Source organism: Columba livia, chromosome 2 (genome assembly GCF_036013475.1).
Source record: "Columba livia isolate bColLiv1 breed racing homer chromosome 2, bColLiv1.pat.W.v2, whole genome shotgun sequence".
Classification (NCBI taxonomy): Eukaryota; Metazoa; Chordata; class Aves; order Columbiformes; family Columbidae; genus Columba; species Columba livia.
The window spans coordinates 86,369,065-86,391,610 of NC_088603.1; the positions used below are offsets into that span (position 1 = coordinate 86,369,065).

Consider the following 22,546-nt stretch of genomic DNA (forward strand, 5'->3'; position numbering starts at 1 on the left):
ATAAGAGTGAAAATTTTCGAAAAACGTAATTATCTAGATAAAATGTACATTTGTATTATGAAAACACACACCAAAAAAAAATCTAGGAGAAAATCTAAATACTCATTCATGCTGTTTGTGGTAGAGATAAATTTTAATGTCTTCACACTCCATAGCAGCAAAAAAAAAAATCCATCAGCACACAGATTCTCGCAGTCATTGAATGTGTGGGAAGATACAGATGGGATTTTTTTTCTTCATAGCAACAATATCACTAACAGCAGGAGCCGCAACATACTATGTCATGTCAACCTGAAACAAATTAGGATTTAGGAATCTAATAAAGTTGGGATTGCTCTGTAGCTCAGTTTGCTAACAGAATGTCATTGCACATAAATGGTGTGTGTTCAGAGTTGGGAAGCTCTGGCAGTTAAAATACAGGCATCTCCCTGTTGAGCCAAAATGCCAGCAGCTACCCCACTGTGGGTATTAGTGTGATACACTGATCTCAAATTTTTCTTGGCACTGGGTGGTGAAAGAGTCATATGATCAAACAATTGAACTGAATTTCAGTTACACAAGGAAAAATACCTGATGACTTTGTCAAAAACTTAATATCTGCCTAGGTCAGTGGTTACCATACTGTGATGCACACAATTAAATTTAAAAATACTTAAATAATCTGTGCTATACCTAATGAAAATGTTTCAGAAAAATCATACTATTTTTTTTCTTATGAACTAAGATATTAATTGTATCAGTTTTGCGTAGCTTTTCTATTACAGTAAGAAATAAACTAAAAATGTAATGGGCAGACTTCTCATTTTATTACAAAAAAATGTACATGTTTGCATTTTGCTTCATGTGTAGCCAGGGCTAAGAAACATTTAAGAGCTAAATAGTTCCCTATGCAATTGTCTTAAATCTGATTTGAATTCATGGTCACAGCATTGTATATAAAGTCTGAAAGAAAAAAATTACAGATATGTTAATGGTATATATCGTACCTCTAGTTTTTTTAGTGAAAAAAAACCCCTCACTTAAGTGTGTACTGTATTAACGACAAGGCAGTCAACATAACTCCAAATTCAGAATACTCTATAATAAATATTGCAAATGTGAAGCCCCAGTATCCTTCCAAAAACTGTCTATCCTCCACTCAGTTGTTTTATGAAGCGGGACACACAGCTCTCTTGTACTTGAGTGTCAGCCATGCGTGTGAAAATGCTTCGCACAGGCACAGCTCTTCTGTGTGATGGTAGTAGCAACTTGACCTCCTTTCTCTTGCAAAGATGTTTTTTTTGACTACTTTGTTTTAGAACGTAGACATTGTTGCATGTATGTTAGTTTTTCATCCACTTCAGAGAACTCTCTCTTCTAGAATTAGCTTAAAAATATGAAAAGTGTTTGAATGTGAGTGCCGTACGTAAACTAAAATAATTTTTTTACAATTTTTTTCTTAGTCCATACAATAGAAAAGGCATATTAAGTATATGTTAGAAAAGCTTTGGATAGATCTTCAGGATCCAGTTGAACTGTGCAGAAAAAACAGTTTTGGTTTTGTTCTTCTTTTGCTTAACCTCCTGACTTCAGGTTTGTGCTTCTTTAAAGCTAATTGATGGTAAAGCTGGTGATACTGTATTTTTTTTCCCTATTTCTTTGCCTGACTAGACAGTTGGACCTCATTATCTTCTAGTATAGTGATATTTCCACAAAATTTAACACTGTTAATTGCCAGTTTTGATGTGCACAGGAAGATTTTTGAAAGAAAAGAATAAAGTGTCTGTAACTTGTAAGGTTTTCTGTATCTGTACCTAAGATTGATGGTTATTTAAAGGAGAAGAAAACTCATCTCTGCTACTTTCATGACCGCTACTGAAATAGAAACAGTAGCAGAATGTCTATATAGAAAGTGAATATTCTTTTTAAAGTCAAAAAAAATAGAGTAGAAGGCCATAGGGAAATGCAGAAATCCTGGTGATTAAGTGAAGAAAACTTCCTGCAGCACACATTTTGCAGGCTGACTGCACATTTTAGTGTTCCTTGGGGATGTTTCATGGCACCACTTTCTTGTGTCTTAGCAGCTGCCTTTACTGCTTTGGCATCCTCTGCCTGTACTGGCAGGAAGCTGTCCCAGGACTGCTGTGTTCTGCAGCTCATTGCTCCTTATCTCAGTGGATCTCACAGAGTTAAAATCTGGTAATTCCCTGTTCTGCAAGAGTTGGAGGTCAGAATCCCACCAATGTAGGACAACCGTCTTAGAACAGATAGTTATATCTGTTTGGTTTAGTTTCAAGAAGGAGAAATAACTGGAGTTTTGTTGTTGGCTTACCATATATTATATATACCCATCTTTGAAATGGGTGTTCTGGTAACAACAGATACTGAAAGGCCAGCTTATTCTGAATATCACTTAAACTAAGCCTTTACAGAAATCAAGTCATTATTTATTTTTTCTCTGTAGTCCTTTGACTGGTACTCAGCTTCCAGCACTGCCAAATGAATCTCACAGAGAACCATAAGGTTTTTTCAGCCCTATCAGTCTCATTGTCTATTAGTCATGTGCTGGATGGTCTTACCCTCTTCTGATGTCCCTTCTGAGTTTCAGTGATAGTGAGCATTAAAACATCATTATGCAGTATGGTTTGAAACAGAACACATGAAAATATTCATAATTATTGCTTAGTTCACTGCCTTTATTACAGCTCTAGGAAGTGTTTGAATTCTCATGGATTTTTAATTTCCATGGTTTCATTACAATCATTAAAAATGCCTCAAGATTTTTACATGACTGTAGAAAACTTCTGGAGGTTTTAGAGTATGGGAAGAGATGTGGCATTCTGCTGCTTTGGTGTTATGTAGTGGTGGATGCCATTCTGTGTCTTTATTTTTTAATATATATTTTTTTTTTAAAGCAATAAAATTGTTCTTTACAATTGAATGCACTCTTATCTCTAAAAGTGGGATTCGGTAAAACTGGGATTCGGTAAAACTGCTCTTATCATTCCAGCAGCTACTTCAGTCAGTACATCTCTAAGGGCTGGAGTCACGATCTCAGTGGTCAGATGCAGGTTTCCCTCCAGAGGAACATTTGGCAGCTTGGGCAAGCTCCTGACTGACTTTTCATCTTCTCTGCTGTTTCACATAGCATGGGGTAGGCTTGGAGGGTACTTCATCTATAGAGTGTTGCCTCCTTCTGAGTTCAAATGGGGCTTCAGACCATTTAGATTTTTCTGATCATCACAACAAAATATGGTATAGTTCTTCGATTTAACACTTTGATGTATAGGGAACTGCTTGTCAATTGGTCCAGTCGTATAATACCTGGAGATTACGGGAATTTGGCCACCAAAGAAAGTGGCAGTGGGTATGGTTTAAATGTGCAGGGCTCATAACTTTATCTTACAGAGTGCCTTCTCAGGCAGTTTTTTCCTTAAACCACTACCCTGAAATGTGTAGAAGGCAAGAAGAAGGTAGGCCTGCAGTAGGTCGATAAACTCTTAAAGTTAGGGAAATGTTTGGCTCATGAGTTTTATGATCAACTGAAGATAGTCTTGGAAAGACATAGGAGAAGGCTTAATGTGGTAATAAATTTGTTTGTAATGATTACTTACAAGAACTGTGAATAAAAGAAGATTTAAAGTAGATTGATGAGTCCAGTTACCAATTTTCTCGTTTAGTGTTACTTCTTGATCAATACCCCAAAGCATTTCTACCAAACTTGTGTCTGCCTTCCAGCATCAGTTAATTACTTATGAAACAGGTACACAACATATTTGATCTCCACCTCTCAAGCCTTCTCCAGGAAAATAGAAAAGCTCATATCGTGTTTCTGGTTTTCTCTCATATACATTGTACTTCCCTCATGAAGCAGGGCCCTGAGAGTCTAATGCTGTGCCTTGTATGGTTGTAGATACTGTTTATGAAAAAGAGTATGTTGGACAAAATGCAATGTCAAACTGTAACACATAAATCACAATTAATATGTGGCAATGAATTTCAATTAAAAAATAAACTTTGATGATTTGATTTTCTTATCGCTTAGAACAGAATAAACCATGTAATGTATGTGGCTTCCATATAAAATTTAAAAATAAATGTAGTCCTGAGCAATCCCGATAATTAAAATTTTGCCAGTTCAAAATGGTATCCCTTTTTGACACAGAAAGAAGTCAGTGCCAAGGCCAGCAGCATTCTCTAGAAATGTGATCTTCTTACCTGGTTATGGTGGATGGTGAAAGTGTTTTTATGGAAGATGATGTGAGTAGTATTCAGACGTTTACCGTCTGGTAAGCAACTGAGACAGCTGAATAGATGGCAATAAAGTCTCATAGGTATGGCTAAGTCTGGTGAGTGGTATCAAATAAATACTCGGCTATGCTGTTTGCACATCCCAGACCTGGTCAAGATTTGACAGAAAATTGTTATTGAGACTATGTAAAGTAAAACCCAACTTTTCAGACATGTGAGTCTTCCTTTTGTCAGCTCTGTATCAATGAGTTGTTCCATTTTCACATTAAAAACCAAGAGCAAGTCTAACTTGCTGCGACAGTCATGAAACCCGACCAAGCGTTCAGCTGTGAGGGGCATTCACAAATTTTATTGATATTTTGGTAACAGGACAGGTAAAATGCTGACATAAGGTGTCATTTTATTAAGTGCCATCCTCAGTCAGTATTTGTGATTGACCATTATTGCAGCTGCGTACACTGGAATTGTTTTTAATAAGCTGAGGAATTTTTTTAAGTTTTTCTTTTTATATATATGTTGTGTATATATTCTCCAATCAGTGTCAGTTCTCAATACCAGAATACGAGGAACCTGTATCAAGGAAATTCAATTTTCAGGGCAAGAGGAAAGCACCTGACAATGTAAATGAAAAGCAGAACCTCTTTAGGCATGTGAAACAAATTGCCTTTTACTAAGCTTCTCCCATTTTCTTTTTTCACAGTGCTTGCTTAACAAATTGTAGTCAATAATCTGCCTCCTGATGGTTCTTTTTGTCTTAGCTCTTCCTCCTCTTGAAAACCATCCAAGTTTTGGTGACTACTCTGCACCTGTATGGCAGCATTGGTAATAACATTTGCCCTGGAGTTAGTGATTTCTACAGCAAGCTCTCAAAAATATTTCAGAAGAGCCTTTCAGAAGGGCCTTTTTTTTATAGGTAGCAAAACAGATGTATAGAGAGATGAAATGACATAGAAAAGATAACAGTACGTTTATGCTTCCCATTTCCTCGTCTCTTACTGTGCTTAGGCTGCATGATCTCTGCCTGACCTACGGCGTTTTTTTCTTAGTTTAATTCATTGAGTTTGTGGCTGTGAGTATATTGCTTTGCTTTTATCTCGTGTCTTCAAGAAATAATTCTTTATCTCCTGACTCAAAGCTGCAGGGCTGAAGCTGAATTTCTTTCTTCTCATCTCAGTGCTCTGATGCTCTGGAAAGAAAAAAATGGCAGAGCTAAGTAACAGTCAAGGAGAAAGAATAAGACAAACATAGCAGACCAAGTTTTTAAAAACTGGCTAGTAATTTTAGATGCACTAATTTGAGGTGCACAGTTTGACAGTGGAGACAAGCTAGCTTTTAATTTCTGATGTGTTTAACTGCAGTTCAAGGAATGGCTTTAAACAAAAGATTCAGTTATTGTTGGTTTTGTGTTGCAAACTGGTGGGAACCGCAAAGCTGCAGCCATAAGCAGACCTGGCCAGTGTTGCTTCATGACAGGCAACAAGATGCTGGTCCCAGGAGCATCCTCCTGAGCAGCCTTGGGCTGAAAGGCCAGGCAGGTTTGGCAGGTGCAGAACTAGTTGGCCATGGCCTCGCTGCCTCTCTCCCCACTTCTGCCAAAGGGGGAGCTGCCTCAAAATCTGATGGCAGCACTCCCAGGGGGCGGGCAGAATGAGCAGCTGCACAGCTTCCTGGGGCATCTTCTTCAGTTCTCCTTGTGCTTTTGAAACCTTCTGTACTGGCTGCATTTATACAGTCTGGAGACAGTAGTTGATGCATTATTTATATGTCTGAATAAAAATAAAAGTTACTTTATAACCTCATTTAAGGTGTATTTTCTTACCTTAAATTCTAATCAAGCAGAGTTTAGCTAGTTATATGTATTCCGAAGAAAGCAGTAAGTTGAAATAGATGCTGCTGATTTGGTTTTCTCTAAGAACTGATTTATCAATTTCTGTTACTCTTAATTTATCTTTAATTTTTAGGACATCTCCTCACATGTTATATTTCAGCAGCGAGAGTCAGTGACTGATTAGTATGCAGAGATCGTTTTGGTTCTGGTCTTGCTTAATAATACTAACCTCAAAATAAAAAGTTAATTAGAGTGTGTAAAGTTATTAAAAGTGCCTGTGTGATTTAAAAGCTGAAGTCTACATTTTCAGGAGAGTCTTAGGCATTTTGGAAACCTGATTAAACTAAAATCCTTTATGAGGTTATATGAAAATAGGACTTTGGCTTTAAACCATATTGGTGATTTTGAAAATCTTATTCAGTTTCTTTCATTGTTTCACACAATAAATGGTAATCCTTCACAGGTGAAATTATCTTTAAACCATTCGTAACTATGGAAAAGTACAAGGACATCATCAACAACAGCGTATATTCAGTAAAACTCCTTCACAGAACCCAAGAGCACTTCAGATAACAGTTCATTTTAGACTACCAGTATTTAGAAACAGTTAGATGAAGACACAAGCAAGTTCTTTTTCATTGCAGTTCTTCACTGTCAGGAGAGACACATGGCTGTTTGTGTTACAGGAGAGGTTACATTTCATAGCCTAGATGTATAAATCTGATATACGCTGACACTCAGCACAGTGAGAAGAAGATGAGTCAGAGGGTTGCGGAGGGGAGGCAGAGTCCTTCCTCCGAAACTTCATATCAAGCACAGCAGTACTCAGGTGCCATTGCCCACATACCTCTGCATACATGTTGTCCACATTGACCCACAGAAATTAGTTTGGTGTTGTCAGCCCAAGTACCAGGGAATAAAGTGTCCATAAGAGGCCCAGTTGCTACCAGCTGGAATTCTCATTGCTAAATCTTCGCCAGCAAACCAAAGACTAAACAAGCCTGGAAACTGATCTGTCTTTTTACCGACAGTGAGTCTCTTCAGTGGCAACTGCCTGCCTGCTATTAAATTGGTGTGAGAGATGCAAGACCATATGCATTTTAGTTTTCAAGGAAACTAATACACTGAATGGGATAATAAGTAATCTGCTGGCTGCCCTTGGGGATGACATACAGCGACAGGGGATGAAGGATCTATGAAGGACGTGGGACCACTTCTAGTGAAATGGCTGAGGGGCATCTCAAGCCCTTTGTTTTGCTTATCTTCTGCCAAAGAATCTTTGGATACATGTGATAGTTCAGATAGTGTTGAATTCGTATTCTGTGTTATATGTACTATCTTGGTAGTAGGTGTTTAATGCTGCTCTGTCTGTCTCCCTTTTTCTACTTGTCTAGAATATCCATGATTTTTAAGACCAACCCTTATGTCAGCTTCTTTATTAAAGAATGTTCTGCGGAAATTATGCTAATTAAGTTGGAGTGTAATTATAGGCTAGAAGGATTATTTCACACTCAGAATTGAATTGTTGTAGATGAATGTGCATTAACTTAATAGTGTGCAGCTAATTAGTTTTGCTATTTACTCGTAGAAGTTTAAAAAAAGAGATGTAATCAGTTATACAAAAGCTTAAGAAATGAATACATTGCAAAGCCAATGAGAAGTGTACTCTGAATCTCCCTTTAATTATTGTTTGCTGGAATATTTCTCAGTTTTCTTATTCTGAAATTACAATGGGCACAAGTAACTAATTAACATATTTAACTTTATTTCCACTTCAAATACATATTGTACAGGTAAAATGTATGGTTGCCAGTTTTACAGTCATATATCTGTAATTCATACTACAGAGATTACAACATCATTATGTCTTGTGGTCTTCACAAAAGGTAAAATATTTTAGATCTCATTATGTAGCAAATAAAGGTAGAGAGTTCACTTATTGTGTCTAACTTTGTTTTTTGTGTTCATCAGCAAGCTTAAATTTGTGTTCAACCTATTATAAGGGAGGAGAGACCTAAGTGCCTACATGGTGGACATATAAACACTAAGTAACATTTATAATGTTACGGGTACCTAGTTGTGGTAAAGTATTGAAAACCAAGGAAAGCTGAATTACTTTATTTTCAAAGTTCTATCTGGACCCCTGTCTGAAGACTGAAAGCCAACAAGCGCACGTATGTTCCAAAAATATCTATGTTTGCTGTACTTCTCAGGCATCCTTGAGTGTGAAAAGAAGGCTGCAAAACATTTTCTTCACTGTAAATTAGTATCAGCTTCTGGGAAAATCTAATATAGCTGTTTGATTTGTGTATGTAAATTGTATATAGAAATTCTTTATGAGCCACCTGTGAGCATAATTCTTCCATGGACTTTGGAGTGAAAGAGACCCCAGTATAAGTTAAAGAAGTAGTTAAAAAGTACAATGTCAAACTGAAGTGTGGTGTGCTCTGAACTTCGTCTGCAATGTAGCCTACAGAGCTTGTGGCGTGGTCACCTTTCTTTATGCTCAAATGAAAAAACGTAGAAGAGGGAGATATTTTTGTGAACTGGATCAAAATCATTTCAATAGCCTGTGCAGGGATATTTCCACTAATAAATAAATAACAGCAGATATAATATCCTCTGTTACAGAACAGTTCCATGGCTTTTCCACACTGAATTTTAGTGAAACTGGATATCAGTTTCATTTTTATCAGGTTATGTCAAGAATCCAAGCTCCTATGTGGGTTCATATTTGTCATTTGAAGAAAAATTATGATGGGAAAGTATTGACACAGACCTAAAAAATCTGCAATTTTTCCCACTCCCAGCCTCCCCTTAAGTGCAAATAACATAGCTGAAAAATCTGTGAGCTTCATTGTGTTTGAACTGGACTTTGAAATTCCTAGCAGCAGTTTGAAATACAGATTTCAAAAATGTACAGATTTATCTGAAAGTGACCAAAAATGTAAAATAACAGATGTGTAAGAAACATATTTATTTTGCTTGCAGACATCAGTGGCTATTTAAAAAGGAAAGGGAAAAAATTCAATGTTTGTTTCTGTGTCATGTGTGACAGAGAGCCCAGACAGAGAGCTCTTGTGTCTGTTCTGTGCAAGCACACTCATCTCTTCTATAAAGCAGGTTATTCTGTCCAGCCCTCCATCCGAGGGTATCCCAGGGGAGGTGAAGGAAGGAAATAAATGGTTGTCAGAATGGGTTCAGTGTCTGAGAATGAGGGTTGACAGAGACAACTGCAACCACCTGTCATTACAAATTTCATCAATCTTTGGAAGTGTTTTAGAGGAAAATCTAGTTTCTTAAGTGCTAAACTACTCAAAAGCTGTTAATAATAGATTCATATAGGGTGCACATGCTACATGAGTTGCACATATTGCAAAATCAACGTTTACGTGTTTAACTACCTTTAATTTATAAACACATCAGAAATATATTTTATAAGCGACGGTGATATCAGTTGCTTAGTTAAATGTAACCATGATCCGAGCAGGGTTGCTGAAGTCTGAGGCAATCATTTATATTAGAGCTATAGGATGTAAATACTGGATGTTTTTATAGCTGGGGCCAGTGCTGCCAGCTGAGCCCATAGAGGAGTTTCAAAGTCGGAGTCAGTGGCATTGGCCTTTCAGCTTAAATAATAAATTTAGGGGCAAAAAGGTTACTCAAATCACAGAATGTTAGGGATTAGAAGGGACCTCAAAAGATCATCTAGTCCAATCCCCCTGCCGGAGCAGGAACACCTAGATGAGGCTGCACACAAAGTCTGAAAAGAAATTATCTCTGAGGTAAAAAAGGGAAAGGTGCAGTTTCCAGTCTGTACTTTTGCAGCTGGAAAAATACATTGCAGGGTCATCACATGTCATCTAAATTCTTGGATTAAAGTAATGGACACTGGAATCCAGTATATCAGATTAAAAATCCCACCCAGAATGTGTTGCATGGAAGTACCATACAACTAAAAGTAAGTATCATCCTTCTTCTACAGGTACCTCTTTTTCCACAGGGCAAGGAAAAAATTTTTGATAGATTATGACGCCTATTTACCCTTAATATATTGTAGTTTCAAAGTCCTCTTTAAGATATTGATTCTGATTTCTAAATGACAGATCCTTGGCAGTATTTCATTCATTAGTAGGGCCGATTGCCCTGAATCAATAGCGTGATTATTTTGTGCAGGGTTTTATTAGATATGTACAGTGTTTCACACTTTAGCTCAAAACATTCCTGCAGAAATGTTGTGCAGAACAGTCTGCAACCTCATTGCTTTTGTAAGGGGTAGAAAAGTGGTATCCTAGTTGTAACCTGGTAGGATGGCAGCCAAGGGAGGAGCTGGTTTTCCTAATTCAAAGGATATTTTTCTGTAAGTTGCATTTTACTGAGGTAAAACTATCAAATATACATGAGACGTCTATTACACTTTTATTTAAAATCTGCAGCTAACTTCTGCAACAAAATCTGAATATTGTCCATGTAAGATATTTTTTCTCTGATTTGGCTTTTGCGTTATTTTTTTAGATAAGATACGCTGTTCTTGGTCTGGTTTTGTTGCTGACACAGCAGTTGTAGGTTATGGATTTCCCCAAGGTTGTACTGGTAGCACAGGCAGTACTTTCTGTCCATTGACAAGCTTGTTATTCTGCTGGCTTTTGTGTCATTGTGGAGACTCTGAGTCATCCTATGGGCCAAACAGAGAACAGAAGTGTTGTCATGCAAGATACCCAGCTAGAAACCATCCTGTCTCCTTTTACTCCTTCCTGCAAGTGTGGAAGTGCAGCCTTATTTTCTGATTTAGAACTCTGAACAGGGTGATATGTGTTAGGTTTGTTGATGCTGTGAATGGAAGAGGACATGGGTGAAACACCGTGTTAGAAACAGCAGGAACAAAGCAGGACCCCTTCTGGATGGATACGTGTCACACCTTTTTTTAATTGTTATTCATAAATTGAAACTGTTGTTAGGGTCAACAAGTTCTGTGACTGATGAAAATTTCCTTATGGGAGGCCATCTTTAGCTTGAGCAATGTATGCTGCACCATACGTGCCAAATAGCGGGAGACTTGGAATCAGAACTTGGCTTGGTGGCCCAGAAGATCTCTTCTTGTCCTGCACTCCCCTGAAATACTGTCCAGATCCTCTGCATTTTTAAATTCTTAGAAACCTTTTGCAGTCAGCTAACAGTGAATCAGCGTATTTGGTTCAAAGAGTTGAAAAGCAGGGCTGAGGATTTAATAGCAGCTCTTCTAACTTTTGCCATTTTCAAAAATTTTTCCCCTGTGAGAGAGGCATCTAAGCACTGTCTCTCTTTACCCATGCCTGACATGAAGGTGATGATATCTGTGTACTAGGGAGAGTTCCCTAGAATTTCTGTTATGCTTTGAAGTAGATGAAAGGCATGTGATGGGAAGTAGAGGTAGTATTTGAGTGTAACTACTCATTACTCGTGGATATTTTTCCTTCTATCCAACACCTTTGCATTTGTACAATTTTTTAACAATTTGACTCTTTTGTTATTGATCCCATGAACTTTCTGTCTCTTGAGTGTCAAGTATATCTTGCATTATTACATTATTTTGGTGGTTATATATTTAGATCAAGCTAGCATGCAGGAGACCATTTTTTTTGTGCTTAATGAAAACTGAAATGAAGGCAGCAAAGAAAAGTCATTATTCTGTATTTCCCTTTGACAATGAGATCAAATTCAAGTGCAGTTATAGAATTGTTCAGCTTGCAAGTTTAATGAGCAGAATTAGCTCCACTGCTTGTCTAAAAGATTGAATGGGAATCTAGTTGAAAGAAAAGGAGAATAGTTTGTTGTTTGATTTTTATTTTTTTTTTAATTTAATACTATAAATCTATGTGGGTTTTTCTTTTAGTTTTTCAGACTTGATGTTTGAGTGTTTCAGGGCGAATTCTGGAGCGTATCAATTAGTGTGATGCTTTGAGTTACTTTTAAGTTTTATTGTTTAATTTTATTTAAGCATCAGAAGCTTGTCTACTTTGAAGAGTTTTACTTTGCTCAGAAAGACAGGGAGTGCTGCAAGGTGTTAGACAGATAAGAACGATGCCTGGGCATGTATGTGTGGAGATAAGGTAAGAGTTGCTGCCACACAGTGACAAAGTAAGCCAATAATGCACCCAGTGGAGTAATCACTAAGGAATGAGGTAGCACGAGATATTTAGAATTAATACTTTGTAATACTTCAGATGGGCACTCTTTCCTTGCCCCCACCTCAGCTATAAAGAGTATTACTGCAGCTTGTGACAAACTGTATGTACTGTTGGTATTTCCTGTTGTCTGCTCTCTTTTGCATACATAGAAAATACCCAATTTGTGGTTGTGGTGCTCCCTCCTTTCCCGTGGCAGCCTGCAGGTTACCCAGATGGTGATCTGCCCATGCTTTTCATTTGGGGATAGGAGGGAAACACCCCATTTGATTGCTTTTTGATTTCCACAAGCCTGAAAAAGCTCAAGTTTCCATTATCCATGTTGCAGAAGGGAGAAGCAATTCTCCTTTCACCACCCCGCGACTCAGGACATCTGCTGGGATCAGAAGCTCCATCAAACAGAGCAACAGGGGGAGGCAATCCATGTGTTGTCACGTCATTTATTGTGAAACTCATTGTGCTTGATAATATGACATAAAAGCATCAACTGAATGGAGGTGGAGTGGCCCAAAACCTTTTGGGAACTCCTGTGGTGGTGGTGATTTCAAAAAATAAAGTGGATGTTCTGAGATTTTAGGGTGTATTGAGTGTGTCAGCTTTCCCTCCTGCAGATGAGCATGGTTTGGATTTTGGACATTGATACTCTTAGGCTAATGCTAAATTGTTCCTGCTCCTTTTTAGATTTTGTTGTTGTTGTTATAGCCGCAATGGTTAGGTGTTAGAATGTGTGTGAAGAAATAAAATAAATACCTTCCTCTCTAAAGTGCTGCTCCCATTTTCCTAGGAAAATCAGGGTTTTGTGGAGTATTATTTGTTCTTTAGAAAACATGCATTGCTACCACCTGGCCAGATGGGAGCAGGACCTCAAAAGCTTTTTTCCTCCTGTTGTTGAAATACAGAAAGGTTTAAGAGCCTCTGAATGGAAACACTAGTTCTAGAAAAGGAGACAATTTTGATTTACAGGTCTCCAGAGACAGAGAATCTATCAAAGCTTGGAGAAAGGCACTGAAGTAAATGACTGTGTCTGACAAAGTAAGTCAATGACAGAGTCAAGGCTGGAATCCCTCAGGTCTGTCTACTGTTTTAATCTCCTGTCTACGTTTCTACATTTTTGATCTATGAGAAAAGCATATCCACATCTGAAACAGCTGCTCTGCTGGTGAACAATATTTCACAATCTCCTGAAATCTTCCCTGTGAAGTGTGAACTCCTGAAGGCAGAAGCAAGCGTAAGCTGGTCTCTCAGGGAAGAGTTAACTTGGTGTATTTTCACAGCTGCAACATATTAAGCTACTGTAAGGCCCTTCTGTAGTAGGGGGCCAGAAAAATGGTATACATTGCAGGGAGAAAGAAGATAAATTAGGCAGATAAATTAGTCCCTGTATATGCAAGTGCCAGTAGAAGAAGAGATAAACAAGATGGTCAAGACTGTTTCAGCTCAACAGCCCCAAAAGACCTATGCTGCTTTCTAACACACACAAAAAAAATCCCAACCAAACAAAAAACAACACGCACAAACCACTAAACAACAAATGCTACAAATAGCAGAACTAAAGATACCCTAATTTTCCTATGGTCTCCATCCCACAGTCTAGAGGAGAGATAACATTATGCCAACCACAGCAGGATACAGCTACCTCAGGACACAGGCAAATTTTTTCTTAAAAGCTCCCTCATTGGGAGCAAGAGAATTAAATACTTATAGGTCAGCACCGATAGTGTGAAAGTTTATTTCATAAAGGTTCATAGATTTCAATTTAAAAGACATTTGTAGATGAAATCAGTGTAACTTTGAGCAGATAAGTCTTGTACCTTTGAATGTAATTGTGTGGTTTTGGAGGTGGGAACGTGGAGCTGTAAATAGTACCACGTGGGCCAGATTATCATTAGATAATCTTTAGTTAATTGTATAATCTTAAAAATCTTTTAAGATGAAAATGTTGAAGAAATACACAGATAGTTCAGCTCCAGACCATTGTTGTTACATTGAAGTAGTTCTCATCTTGTCTCTTCACAATCTCACTTCTTATGGTTTTTAGATTTTAAAATCTAAATCACTGGTAATAATAGAAAAACAGAAAAGTGATGCCTATCGGGGAACACATAAAGGATACAAAGGCAGAGCTGCAGGAGGGCTTATTTGCCATTGTACAAGTCAGTTTTAGACCTTTGCTGTATAGGAGAGGTGATTTTTTGAAGTGCTGGATTAGCCATGAGAGCTCAGGTTTATGGTTCTGTTAAAGACATGGGACATGCTGAGCATCTCCATGGCTGCATAGCAGAGCTGGGCAGGAATCCTGTGCACCTGCCACAACACATCCTCCTCTGCACCTCACTAGCAGACACCAATACATCGTGAAACTGGTGTAAAAAACACATTTATGATGTATCTGTGTAAGCTCTACTGCAAAATTCTAGTTTAGGCCACATGGAAATGTAAACCAAGGCAAATGTAAACCAAGAGCAGCATCCAGGTTTTCAGCAGGATCACCAAATGTTTGTACAGCTGTTTTGCATTCAGCTGTGCTAAATTTGAAACCTGGGGAAGATATAAACTACATGTTTAAATAAAAATATGTATTGAAGTGCAGTCAGATGTTGTTGACTGCTCATGCGTTATACACTTAAATATTTAAATGGCACATTGCCAGAATACAAAGTGTTGCCCATTTCCATCAGGGAAATTGTTGATCTGGTAAAGTGGGTCCAGGCATGGCAGATAGTACCCTAACACGGCATATACTAACAGGTCACAGTATACCTGGGTAAGTAGATCTGGAGTTCTCAAGTGAAAATCAGAAACTGTCGGGCCAAGTGTAACTTTCTAATGTTTGCCAGCTCGAGTGCTGACAAGCTCTGAAATCAACTTTCCCCAAAGCTCAAGTGTCACTCTGTAGTGAAATGCTTCTTCCTTTTCCTGATCCCATTTGTACTATTTGTACAATTTTTTGCCTGCAAATGAATTTTAAAGTTGTGCATGTATTTAAAAATTTTAGCAACCCAGCAATGAAAAGGTTATTATGATCATTTTTTAATGTTACAAAGTCGTTTGTCAAGCACGCTGCTCTAACAACAACAGCTCTTCAGCAAGTGTTAAGAACTCCATTAGAGGAATTAAAAAATGGTGAGGATTTGTGAGATTCAAGAATTACAGGTTTGGTGAGTTGTTTACATTTACTTGGATTGTGTGACACTGGATGCATTAGCATCAGTCAAATGGAGCACCCCACATAAGCTGCAGTTTTCAAGTTGGAATAAACATAAATGTAGATGGATTTCTTTGTTTCATTAGAACTTACATTTTTATTCATAGAAGATACGTCTATGCTGCCTTTTCTCTCTCCTTACTTCTGGTGCCTCCAATTTGAGCCTAAACTATGTCAGATTATTTTGTTCCTAACTCTTCTAGCAGTCTGGGTTTGGTTTATCTTTCTTGAAAGGATAAAACAGAAGTACAGGGAGCTCCCTGCTGATGAGGGTTCATTCATTGCTGCCCAAAGGGGTTTGTATTAGGCCCAAACCCTCTGTTACTACATCTTGTGGTTATATGTCATTCATATCAGCATGGGGCTGAAGATAGAGGTGATTAGTTGCTTGTAGTTGTGCACTTGTTTGGCCAAGTTCAACTAGAGAAGACAATATGGTGAAGGGTTTTGAAGTTTTTCCAAGGTGAGTGGAACAGAGACTGACATCTCTGTATTTTATTTCCTAAAATTGTGTGCTAAAAGTACCCAATATTCATGTATTACATTTTCAAAGGAAATATACTAGTTCTGCCTGCTCTTAAACTGTAGCAGATCATTCAGACCAGGTTGATAATCTGCATATATGTAGGTGCTTGCATGTGGTGCAGCATGTTTGAAAAAGGGAAAATACTTTAAGGAAATCCTTCAAATTTAACTCCCAATAAATTAAGTGTAGTAAGTATGTGTTCACTGTTATTTGATCAACTGCCATAGAACCACCAAAAGAAAATTATAGAACAAGCTGTTAGATGGTTTCTTCCTTGTTATATCACAATCCTTGTCTGTGGATCATGTTTAAGTATTTTTTGTATTTTTTTAACAGTTAAGTTTAGCATCTTGTCTTTGCTCTTTTTTCAATGTACTAAGATCAAGGCCTTAGACTGCAGTATTGGTAGATTGTCTTCCAAATATTTTTAATGGATGTAAATCTTTCCCTTTAAATGTGGGAGGTAGGTCTTTCTTTCATCTTCTCTTGGCTCTTGATTAGTTATCCCTGTGTTTGATCCTGAGCTGCATGTAGTTTGTTTTTTCCTAGTACTATCAGAAAACCATTCTCACAGCTCTCTTTTCAGAAACAAGGCAAAAGAGAAGTGAAGACTTTATTTACTGAATTTTGGGGGATGCAGGGCAGGGAAGCAAACAGAAGGGTATATCTCTGTAGGCCATAGTTCAGCAGAAAGTCTGGTTTAAACATACAGTCTTTTAATAAGTATATCTAAAAACTGTGCATTCTCTTTCTTTGATAAATGCTTAGTGGTAGTTCAGTCTTTGCCAAGCATATGGTTCTATATAGCAGACGTCTTCACCGCGCTGCCTTTGGGGAATGCTGCTGAGACGGGAATAGCTCTGGGTGTCAGTGCTTGCCTGTGCCAACTGCTTGATCAGATGTGAATGTTCTGCTCTAATAATGTAAATCAGAAAAAAGAACCCAAGCTCTCGTGAGATTCACTGTGACCAATGGATGGAGAGTAAACAGAGCCATCACACCTGCTTCTCCAATGCTGTGCAGAAGTGATTGGTATCCTTAGCTACCAGCTGGAGACCTGTGCTTTTAAAACTTATTTTGTAGCCTTTCTAAAATCAGTGCACATATAGATGTAACAGGAATTTTGGTTTTGCTTTTCTGTGTGCCATCAGCATTAGCAGTAGGAGAAGAAGAAAAATCAGGCATAATTCAGCAAATATTCAGATGCAGTACATACTCTGTTTTCAGTAGCACGTTTAAGTGATGTCATGTAGCCAATGCACTCAGCTGTTTTACTAACAATCTCTCTTAAAACAGCAGGAGCAAGAATTGGTTTCGATTCAATACTTGCTGTACCCATGTCAGCCTCAATTTCTTAGTACTGCAGCTCAATTTCAGAGTTGTTGTGTCTCATGTCCAGCTCCTTGATGATTCTCTTCAGTTGTTCACAGATAAAACATAGCCTATTGTGATAGTCTAGGCACACATACTGACAGTTTACATGTAACTCAGTGTTCCCCTTTGGGTCCTCTTCCACCCCTGGAACAGTAGATGGCTGTAATCCATGGAACATCTGCCTTAGTCACAACTTCAAGCTGAAACCTGCAGAATTCAATATGAGGTCGTTCCTAGAGCACAGTTTCCATCAAAAAAAGCAGGTGAAACACTTTGGCATGCTTTGGTCAGTCTCCTCAGATGAGAACACTTCCTAGGAACAGTGCCCTTATACAACCTGCTGAAATATTTGGAGTGCACAGCAGATGCAGCTTTCCAGCCAAAGCTGTGAAGTTCTTGCACACCTGTGATTCTCTAGTGGAAAACCCACGCCACCACCAGAAGACTTTAGCTGACCTCAGCAGCTTAGTGTTGGTATTCCAAGGGAAACACAGGCAGTAGCAGAACATCTTGAATGTGCAGGTACTAGGTTGCTCTTCATTTTTGGATCAAGTACACAGATACTTTGTTAGCAGTCTCAAAAATTGCATGCCATGCACCTCCTCAGATTTACTCCAGCCTTCTGACTTGTTTTACCATCTGTGTGGATTGCCTCCCTCAGATTTTTTAAGTATATGGATGTTAATAAAGGACACAGGCTTAGCTAGTGTTTATTTAGGATATTCACTTCAGCTTAATTCTACTTTCTAGTTTTACTAGGGATTGGATCCTTGTGTGTTGCCAGTTTCACAGAAATGAAGGTAGATGTGATTTTCATCGTCCTTCTCCCTTTCTTTATTCTGACCCTTATCCTCATCAGGTACTGACCCTCCTACTGCTTTTTGTTGGCAGGCAATAAAAAATATTTTGCTATCTAATTTCAATTACCTTTCCAGGATGCAACCCATTTTATTCCAGCTCTTGAATTCTACAGCATACCTTCATTCTCTAGTAGTTTGGGGGGTTTTTATTACTTTCCTTCTTTGGTTCTCTATTTTAATATGTATTTTTTGTCATATAGGTAAGCTTGAAGCCATGGCCAGAAAGTTCCCCCACATCTATGCAATATGTTCCAGAGAGTTTTGTGCCTTCGTCATCAAGAAATTCTAGCCCTCTTCCCTTCTCAAGACCTCTGCCAATTGACTTCATTGAGTAGCCTTCCTATCTTTTCATAATTAAGCCGAATTAAAAACAAACAAACAATATTTTAATTTCTCAAGGAAATGTTGATAGAGCCAAAAGACCCTCAAAACACCACTTTGTTTCTCTAGCTCACTTCCCCCCTCGCCTCCCCCGCCACTTATAAGACACTTGTTGAAAACAAATGAAAAATGTATATCCCTGGAAACTAGTCCTTCATGCCCTGAAGGCTGCTAAAATTATCATGGTTATTCAAGCAGCCTTAACTGTTGACAGAAGTTTTTGTTTGTTTTATATAGCTACTGTATTTCATTTAGAAACTACTAAAAATATAATTATCTTAGAGACCATCTGCTTGAAATGGTAGTGCATAGTGGAGCTAAATTTTTAAACTTTGTTTTCCTGCTTTTTTCATTATCTCTCCTAAAACTGCTTACATGACAAACTCAGTACTCAGTTTCTTTTCTGAACTAATTTTCTAATTAAATGTCCAGCGTGCACACGACCATTTCCAACAAGTATTCATACATCGCTTCTTTGCTAACTTTTCTTTTGCGAGATGAAGTGGCAAAGCAGGGACAGCCGTATTTTCATATGTAAATACCATGTCAAGACTGCAGGATCATCAGAGCAGTTAACTGTACCTTTGATGTAGGGACCATTTTCTTCTAGCCTGGATTCCAGGGCAAGAAGAAGAAGAACCAGAGCTCGTTGTCCAAGCCCATGGTGTACTACTGCACATGATGGGCTTTTTGGTAATAATACATATATTATGAAGCAGGAAATTCCATTAGAGAATTTGGTGGTAGAAGTTCCAACACTTTGAAGTATAGTTATTTGGTGTAGAACACCTCATTTCAAATGTTCCCCCTTGTCTTGTCATACAAGCTGTTTTCTCCTGGTATTTTGTATTTTCCCTAAAATACCAACACCTACACTTGGTATCTAGGATTGAAAATTAGAATGAATTAGAAGTGAGGCTAGGAGAATTAATTTGTCCTCAGTAAGGCTGGTTGCTTAAGGGTTTTAAAATAATATTTTTATTTTTATTTTTTTTTTAAATATTTTCTGTAATGTGTCTTTGGTTGTCTGAGAGTCATGTATATCAGAGGTGGGTCTAATGTGTTTGAAGAACCTGTTAACGTGTCAACGTGGTGAACTGTAAGAAAGCAAGTACAAGAGGAAGCTAACACAACAGATTACATTGTTTCTATCAATTTATGGTTTGTTTATGGAATTGTACTACCCATTCTTAAACAGAAATAACTGCTTAACCAAATAATCACTTCCTTTTCACATGTTGACAGAGTCATAGTAAGCTGATATACACAGAAAATGTGGTGGTTGCCATCTTCAGCTGCCAAAGTTTCTAGCCTTCCCTGATACCATTTACAATGTTGTCGTGACTTTTCAAAATACCAGTTCAATGTTAAGATCTTTCTGAACATACGCAGAAGGTCTCTTGTAAAAGCTTTCCAACAGTCTATATCATCTAAAGATTCATTGGAATAATCCATCTGCGATTTATTATTACATCTTCATGGTTTCTTAAACACTTAATGTGAAATTTAGTATTCACAAGTTAACATCTGTTTCGTCAGAAGAGAAATAGCTCATGAAATTCTGGGTGTGTTTTTTTGCATCTCCTATTTATATTCTGGATCTTTATAAAGATATAGCTGTAGTGACAACTCTCAATTTGGCAAACATCCCATATGAGGAGAGAAGAGACAATACGTCTGCTCTGTAGTAATTCATTATTATTGTAAAATGAGTCTTACTTCAATGAAATGTCTTGGAGAACTGTTGAAGTGTGAGATGCCTGATTTTACTTGACACAGACTGCAGAGCTGCTGTGACCATTACTCGAAAACAGGTGAATTGCCCCAGTGACACATGCTTGGCCTCACTGTAGCAGAATCTCTGTAATTTGGGAAGGAAACTAATGATTAGGAATGTTTTTTTCAAATATTATAGCTGGACTTTGCGACAGCTCTTTCGAATCAGTTTGGCAATGAACTCTCAGGTCATCACAGTAACTGCAACACAGAACCTACAAACTTTTTCACAGGTCACCTTTTTCCCCTCATTTCCCTCTGTTTGTCCGTGCAGCATTAGATGGAAGGTGGTGAAAATATTTGTACAGCACAAAAAATTGGCTCTTAGGGAAAAGGAACGTGAGAATTAAGTGTCTCATGCAGAGTAGCTGTATGCATCTCTGGCTCTTGGGTCACAGAGTACAAAGCCATTTTCATGAATGATTTTACCCCTGAACACAGAGGGGAAAAAATTACCTGAAGTGACAGATTGATTTTTAAGTTCAGTTCTGGAAGCTGCAGAATACCTGCTGGGACTTGTTTAACACACTTGGACGGAGTTGTTTCACTTGATGCTAATGGTGTTTCATTTGATGCTAATTGTGTTTCATGCTTAGAAGAATTAAAGAAGAGTGCAAAGATCGAGTCTTTGTATTTGCCTGGTTGCTTTAGATTGAGTAGTGTGAATGAAGATTTAAAAGTAATCCGATGCATAAGTGCATGTTGTATAATTGTAAAATTACAGAATCACAGCAGGGCTGAGGTTGGAAGAGACCTCCAGGGGTCACCTGGTCCAACCCCCTGCTCAAGCAGGGCCACAACTGTTATAATAGCTTTACACTGAGCATGGACCCATCTGGAAGAAAGAAACCAAAAGACAAAAAAGGTCATTGCTTTCTATATAAGATAGTGATTTATATCAAATAAAGGACTTTTAGACAAACTAGCATTTCATAGCAAACCATTTGTAGTTCTGATTCTATCCTCTGTATTTGATAGAGATAGTATAATGTTAGGAGCATGCATTTGCTTTAATTTCTTGTATTAAGATTTCATATAGCCATTTTTATTTAGAAACCTTAACAGTTAGAGATCTAATTCCATAAAGTTATTTACTCTAATTATACTTTATATAACCTTTTTTTTTTTCAGAGAAGTACAGTTTAAAATGAAAAATAGCTTCATACTAGATTTAATGTTTGTTTTGGAAATAATGGGAAAATATTCCAGATTTTTCTTAGACACATCTGTCTTCTTTGTTGGCCCAACTGTTGCCACATTTATCCACTAATAACAGAATTTTTGATGAATCTTTATTGTTTCCTTTTACACAGAGAGTTCGGATGGCGAGATCCAGAGCTTCCAGAAGTTATACAGATGTTGCAGCATCAGTTTCCCTCAGTACAGTCTAATGCTGCAGCCTACTTACAACACCTCTGTTTTGGAGACAATAAAATAAAAGCAGAGGTAAGAGTTATAAACCCTCCTTTCAGCGGTGATGCTGTCTCCCATTTATCATCACCGATTACTATATGTATGTTAAAAAAGTGTTACAAGAGAACTCATGTATATATATGTCTAGACCCATTTTATACAAGGTTTCAGTTATTTGTTGCCATTAGAGAAAGTAAAAAATTCATAAAATATTATTGTCACTCATTTTTTTTTGTTTGGTTTTGAATATTTTGACCATTTGAACACTGTATCAATAGTTGTTCAATAAACAGCTAGTGGTATAGTCTTGATCTCACTGAAGTGTATGGGCATTCCCTTAGGATTTTCAAAGAAAGAGGTTTGGGCACTAAATACTAACACAGAAGATGAAAATTAAGTAAAAGGATTCTGAATCAAAGCCTGCTTTAATGTATGATTGTGCAAATAGAGTTTAATTTCACTGGGTTTTCAGCTTGAACTGTGATCGTTGGCCTATGATCTCAAAATTCAGTACAGATTGTGTCTAAACTGTAATTCAAACAGCAATACAGACTTTGTTCTGTACCTGTAGCTGATTGGTACTTCTTGCTTGCTTTTTCCCTGTGGTTAATGGGACCAGTTCAGCTTTTGGCACAAGTTGAAACAGAAGGCAGGCAGTTCTGAGGGATCTGAGAAACAGACAGGAGTCAATTAAAATTGAATGAGTGAAGCTGTTACCAGCCCCAGCTGCCTCCCCTGGCCCTCTCAGAGATAACTGCTAATCAGGGACATGTGGTGTGCACATAAATC

At 37.8% G+C, this 22,546-nt stretch overlaps 1 protein-coding gene across 16 annotated transcripts in view; it reads left to right on the forward strand.

Moving 5' to 3' along the window:
- The window catches only part of CTNND2 (catenin delta 2), a 660,748-nt gene that overhangs the window by 459,752 nt on the left and 178,450 nt on the right, over window positions 1-22,546 (forward strand). For all 16 annotated transcript variants that reach the window (XM_065052649.1, XM_065052643.1, XM_065052652.1 and 13 more), the window contains one exon: window positions 21,658-21,790. In XM_065052649.1, the coding sequence (XP_064908721.1) occupies window positions 21,658-21,790 (133 nt within the window). The remainder of the gene's footprint in view (window positions 1-21,657; window positions 21,791-22,546) is intronic.